General features: G+C 45.7%; 1 protein-coding gene across 2 annotated transcripts in view; it reads left to right on the top strand.

Annotated features, from left to right (window-relative positions):
* Positions 1-6,001, top strand: part of her6 (hairy-related 6) — a 60,557-nt gene extending 54,556 nt beyond the window's left edge. Inside the window, exons 1-4 of one of the 2 annotated variants that reach the window (XM_046050695.1) lie at positions 3,895-4,509; positions 4,700-4,795; positions 4,906-4,993; positions 5,156-6,000. In XM_046050695.1, the coding sequence (XP_045906651.1) occupies positions 4,402-4,509; positions 4,700-4,795; positions 4,906-4,993; positions 5,156-5,697 (834 nt within the window). In that variant the 5' untranslated portion in view covers positions 3,895-4,401 and the 3' untranslated portion in view covers positions 5,698-6,000. Of the gene's footprint in view, positions 1-3,894; positions 4,510-4,699; positions 4,796-4,905; positions 4,994-5,155 lie in introns of those variants that run through there. The other variant, XM_046050696.1, reaches the window with a different exon arrangement.
* Positions 6,002-6,603: the final 602 nt, after the last annotated feature.

Below are 6,603 nucleotides of genomic sequence, written 5' to 3'. Positions count from 1 at the left end.
TCCATACTTAGGTCATCGGACAACAACAGGGCCAACCCAGTGGCAACTGAGCAAACGCCATCTGTTGAAGAAGACTGTGAGACTGTGAGATGGGGTTAAAATCTCTGGGAAAAGCTAGTAAGATTACCCTGTCAAACGGATGTTTTTAAAGTCAATAATGTACCTTCCAGCTGGACCAATTCATGTTAAAAAATATATAGCAACACATGCAACCATTCGCCAGCATCTTTACTTCTGCAGCATTTCAAGAAAAGTTGTAGAGAACTGAGCATCTTTGACTGTTTGTAATGGGCTTCTTTTCTAGTTTGCAGTTTCCAGGCAGAGCTACAAAGTTCATTGGCTGTTGACAAGCAGCGACTGTGCACACACTGGCCACTCAGCTCTGTAGGAAATGAAAGGTTTTCTGGTGACTTGTTGACCATGCTAATCACAGTGTGAACTGTTGGATAAGTCAAGTCAGTCAACCACTGTGTGGCAGTCTCCTGGGAAAGAAAGGCTGTGCCACAACACAGTGCCACCCTCAGTTTGACAGCGGCAGCCACGTGACACCTCAAGTAATGGCCTTGATACAGCCTGTCTCCTTACTTCCCACTCTTCTTGCCAGCCAGTAATGAAGCTTAAATGCCTATGGTGGCATTTACGTTTCAACACACACATACACGCATCCTTGTCACCTTTGTGGCACCAGGAGCGCCGGTTCAGCACTGTTCACCAATGGCTTACACATTAAGCATGAGCCGTGGGTGACAGTGGGCCAGATTGTTTTGTGAGCGCAGTATCTCACACTTTCACACACACTTCAGCCTCACAATCTCCCTGTCTAATAGCATTATTGCTGCATTATTGCAGTGTGTAGAGGTCCATGGTTGAGAGGGCTCAATAAAGATATGAGTCCTGGGAAAGACTGGGAGTGGTGGATTGAGAAAAGAGGAAGAGGGAGATAAAGGGGGGAGGGAGGTGAGGAGGGGCAATATAAAAAAAAAGATAAAAATGGAGAGGATAAGATCAAGGGTTGATAATAGGGGCAGGGACAGGGGAGGGGGGCACAGGTAAAAAAAAGAGTGTGAGAATTTGGAGAGTTTGGGCGGGGTGTCCCAAATAACAAATGTAAAATAATCATGCTTGTTTGTTTTCCTGTCTACTGGCCAGACCATTGTCATTGGCTTTTCATCAGTAAGGTATCTCTAAACATCATGTGATCAAAAGCTTTTACAACAGAGCTGTGTTCGCTGTAAGTCAGCCTGTTTCCCACAGATTTCTTGCAATAGAGGAGTTGAGACATAGCAACAGGTAACACTCCGGGGACCGACGGCGGCCAGGTGCACCCAATAAGGTGTTCAGCTCGCAGTGAATAGGGAGGGACCGAGAGACCCAAGGCTCCGAGACTCAGTTCACAGTCAGAGACCTCTTGCAACATGAGCGTGAGAAAGTCATTCAGGCGGAGAGCGTTTCAAAACCCTCGCTCTGTCTGCTTCACCTCAATGCATTTGTTTTGGAACTCTGTCAGTGGTATTGTGCTTGGAAAATGACTCAGGTGTGCAGTTCACAACAATGAGACATGTTAGTGACGTGTTTGACAGAGGCAGCATTGTTGTGCGTGAAGGATATTCAAGCTGGTTTAGGCGCATGCACAGACCAGCCTCTTATCCTACCAAAAGCAAAGTTTGCAATTACACACAAAACACGTGTGTGGTTTTCACTCATGTCTCCACATCCCAGTTACTCATCCTGACACAGCAGCTGGTAGAGTCTAGACCTAATGTTAACTAGCCATTTAATTTTTCTCTTTATAGCCTAGGCCTACTAAAGTCTGGATGACATGAAATCAACTTTAGCTCTAAAGTGGCGTGGCCACATGAGAATAAAATGTTTGAAGTGACATAAAAAGCATAAGCTTTAGCCTTCTCATATAATTCATCCCTGTCTACATGCTGCTGGCGGTGATGTCATATAGTTTTTAGACATTGTAATTTACCGCTGCACGCTTGAGTGCAGGCTGGGAGAGAACCTAAAACCATCTCTGCGCCTCTCTCGTGTTCAGCTTAGGATCTGGAGCCATGTGCAGCTCCGCAGTGCCTATCAAATTCATCTTGCGGCCAGCCGCCGGCGACGCCCCGCAGATCCAGGCGGCAAGCCGGCGAGAGGAGCGCGTTCCCCTGGTCGCCTGCGCGCCACGTGTCGCGGTCTCAGCAGCAGCTGGAGGTGTGCGAGCCCAGCGGAGAGCCATGCCTCGCGCTACATATACTCAAAAAATTAAAGTAGCCTAATGAATGGGTCGCTTAACATAGGTAGCCTATTTTCATTACTTTTCACCTCTCCTCACACTGACACAAAATGTGTCATGAACACGGTTCATGTTCTTGTTTTCATACTTTTATTCGGAACAGTTGCTAGAAAATAATACTTCCACCGGGGGAAAGTAAACGTTTCTGCTGTTTCTCATGAACAAACAATGATGGGATCAGATAAATACTAGTTAATGATAGAGTTAGTTATAGACTCCAGTCTTGTCCTTGTAGCAAGTCACTGTCTTTTCGGAAATTATAATATTCTGTCGGGTAAAGAGAACACGGGGTAAGAGAGGAAGCAATGCGATTATCACCTCAGACTCTTCAAACTTTGTAGTCTACCCACTAGACTCTTAAACACGGTCACCGTGATCACAAACAGTTTCACTCGCACAACCTGAAAAAGAGGTGCCGTCCGTCAGTAAACTTCTAAGACGTAATTATGGGCCCTGTTCCTTTCTCTCTTTACTGCTTGTCTGCTCTTGCGTCTCTCCAACTGCAATAAAGATAAGGAAATGAAATTATGACCTGAAATCTAAAAAAGCCTTGAACGCTGTGGGGCGACCACAGGCGGGGAGGAGAAGGAGGAGGAGAAGGAGGAGGAGGAGGCATCGGTCTGATCGTGTGAGCTCTCCGGGCTCAGAAATATCTCTGCTCTGGCTCACATTCCGATAAGGGAGCCCGATCCAGCTCTCTCTCTGTAGGCGTGGTTTTCCCAGGCTTTTAAAACAGCAGCTGCTATTTACCTTCCCCTCTAATGTAAACCACCGCCGCCATACCCTCCCCTCAACCCTCCAGCCTCCTCCCTGGCCCGGCGGCCCTCCGGCAGCCCGACGGCCAAACCTCCAACCACCGCACTCATAAAACATCCTGGCGCGTGCTCCACATTCGCAGCACCGGCAGATGATTAAATGCCAAAATTTGTACCACAGAGTTGGGAACTACAGTAGTAAATAACATGGAAATGGAGTGTGCGCATTTAATTTCCTCCTCAGAGGGCAGACAAAATGAACGTTGCTCTAGGAATATAATGATTGTTTTAAGGCGGTGTGTGTGTCAGAGCATTTGACATTGTCTTCTCCTGTGGTTATGAGTGATCTGAAGTTGTTTATTTTACTAATGGCGTTACAGCCTAACTATCGACTGTGAAGTCTGGTAGAAAACAAAACAAAACCGCTCCCTCCTGCAGCCATGGTACAAGACTGAAACTCTGATTGCCAGATAGTGTAGCCCACCACTTCCCACTGGTGGTTTTTAAACGGTTCAAAAGTTTCACTTTCTTTCTTTTCATTTACGCTACTCCACGCAGTTAACAATTAATATTAGACACCTACATTTTGCACAATCTTTACCCTACAAGAATTAGAACCAAAGTGGAATGGCTCAAGGATGAATAAGAGTTGTTTTTTTGTGGTTACTATGGGTGCTGCTGATATCTGAGTAGAGGGTGGGAAACATGCATTATTATTAGTAATAGCAGTAGGCTATAATAGTAGGCTGTGACATGTAGCTAGATCTGGAGCATGTCTACTTTTTACATTTTCTTTATGATAATGTTATTATATTTTCTGCTGTTATCTCTTGATTGGTAGATAAAAAGTCCTCTGCCCGCTCCTGGTGGCGGTGCCCAGTCAGCGGCTCCACTGTTAATATGTAAACGGTATGATGATTGAAGACTGAAGGCAGTTTCCCCGGCTGTGCCCTGAACCCGGGCCTCGCGCCATTGGCCGCCAGCTCAAGCGGCCAAACAACCAATGGGAGGGCGCCGACCACGAGCCGTCCTCCTTCGGGCCGCGTGTCCCTCGCCCTGATTGGTGGAAAGTTACTGTGGGAAAGAAAGTTTGGGAAGTTTCACACGAGCCGTTCGCGTGCAGTGCGAGATATAAATACAAGCCACACGCGGAGAGCCCAACAGAGAGACTCGCATCCGCTCGTGGTAGCCGCTGCCGCTGCGCATCGCTCTAACGGATTTTAACTTGATACATATCTCAGGATTTTTTTTTTTTGAGGCAGAGGGGACGTTTGAATATCACAACCTGAAAGTATTCATTTCCTACACCAGTGGATCGTAATTTGCTGTGGCTTTGTGGGATATTTCCGATTTAAAAATAAGATGCCTGCCGATATGATGGAAAAAACCTCCTCCTCTCCGGTCGCTGCCACCCCGGCAAGCATGAACACAACTCCCGATAAACCCAAGACAGCCTCTGAGCACAGAAAGGTCGGTATAAAGCCATTTTTGAAAAGTAATTTCCCCCGTCAGTGTCATCTAGCAACAAAACGCCTGAAACATTTCATTTTGGACACAATTTTGCTCAAGCTCCTCACCCAAAAGCGAGGATTTTCACGTTTACCCACGAAACAAGAAAGAGAAATTTAACAGTTGATGTCATTTTCTTTTTTATCTATAGTCATCCAAGCCAATTATGGAAAAGAGGAGAAGAGCCAGAATCAACGAGAGCTTGGGGCAGCTGAAAACCCTCATCCTGGATGCGCTCAAAAAAGATGTAAGTACTCACTTAGCGTCCTGGTTATTAATAGATTTCAAAACTGCCCCTGTCAAACAGTGAGAAAGTGAGCGCGTAATCCTAAACATGTGTGTTTTCCGTCCCCTCAGAGCTCCAGACACTCTAAACTGGAGAAGGCGGACATCCTGGAGATGACGGTGAAGCATCTCCGGAACCTCCAGAGGGTTCAGATGACCGGTAAGTCGAATTTCCCGAACTGATGTGTGCGTTTTAGAACATATCGAGCGGGTCTAGCCATCCTGCTTCAAGATGTGCGTCTACATTTTACAGATTCAACTAATTTTACAGATAAAACAAGTGAATGTCTTGACTTAAATTACATATCTGTTTTCTCTGCAGCTGCCCTGAACACCGACCCCACTGTCTTGGGAAAATATCGTGCTGGTTTCAGCGAGTGCATGAATGAGGTCACCCGTTTCCTGTCCACCTGTGAAGGTGTCAATACTGAGGTCAGGACGCGGCTCCTTGGCCACTTGGCCAACTGCATGACCCAGATCAACGCTATGAACTACCCCAGCCAGCATCAGCACCAACACCAGCTCCCACCCACCGCCGGACCAACCCACCCCTCCTTCGGCCAGTCCATGGTGCAGATCCCCAGCTCATCCCCGCAGGTCCTGCCCATGAACGCGGTGTCCTGCAAAGGAGGCTCATCGCCGGCTAGTATACCTTCAGACGCCACCAAAGTGTACGGTGGTTTCCAGATCGTGCCTGCAACAGACGGACAGTTTGCCTTCCTCATACCCAATGCGGCATTTGCGCCGAACGGCCCAGTTATCCCCGTGTACGCCAATAACGTCAGCACGCCGGTCCCTGTACCGGCTGCGGTTTCCCCCGGAGCCCCGTCAGGCAACACAGACTCAGTGTGGCGACCCTGGTGAAAAGTGAAAAAAGGACCATAAAGACTTTAAAATGACACTTAATAGTCCTCTCTTTGTTCAATGTTAGAAAGTTGTTTTGAATCTGTTTTTTCTTGTAAAATGGAAAGAGTATGCACTATATTTGTACAGCCAACAAGGGAGTAAAGTTCATATTGAAATGAGATCTGTATTGTGGAAGTTCGTTCACTGCATTTTTTTATAGGTTTGAGTTGTCTTTTTTTACTGTGTGATGCCAAAGATATGTTCAATGCGCTTATGATGTTCTTCGTTTTGGAAGACAAATAAATTTGTAAAGATTTAAAAACAAAAAAACGTGCTTGTTCCTGCGTTTTTTGTTGGAAAAACTAAAGCTGATCTTCTCATTAGTGCTTAAAATTGCAAACATTTAGGACTTTCCTCCTGTTAATGTAGTTAATTTCGTGCTTAAACTGTATTATGTTGACTATGCCTGTTAAACTGAGTGGTGGCACACATTTAGTGAGCTACCATAGGCTTTTCCAATACGGTGATAATATTTGTTATGTGAAAATGACTTCCTGAGAGGGCTACTTAAACATGAGGTCAACAAGTGTTTGTATATATGTAAAGTTTGAATGTAAAAAGGGTCAGAGAAGATGGATATGAAATGTTTAAAAACTCAGTTTGAATGCAACAAGGATCAGAGATGGATAGGAAATGTTAAAAAACTCAGTTTATTTTGAGCCAAAAGCATCAGTAATAACATTGTGCAGCTGTTATCTGCAAAATTGAGTGTGCTATTCATTAAGAGGCATGCATCCTGCTACGTGCCAGCAAAAACACTGTACATGCTCACTCACTGTAAGTCACTGTAGCCGTCAGACTTGTTGGCTAATTGTACTTCTATTATCTAAATAAGTGAGTCAGGCAGGAGACAGTGGCTCTGCA

Source organism: Micropterus dolomieu, linkage group LG05 (assembly GCF_021292245.1).
Source record: "Micropterus dolomieu isolate WLL.071019.BEF.003 ecotype Adirondacks linkage group LG05, ASM2129224v1, whole genome shotgun sequence".
Classification (NCBI taxonomy): Eukaryota; Metazoa; Chordata; class Actinopteri; order Centrarchiformes; family Centrarchidae; genus Micropterus; species Micropterus dolomieu.
The sequence above is the reverse complement of the archived record's forward strand: the minus strand, read 5'-3'. Positions and strand labels throughout refer to the sequence as shown.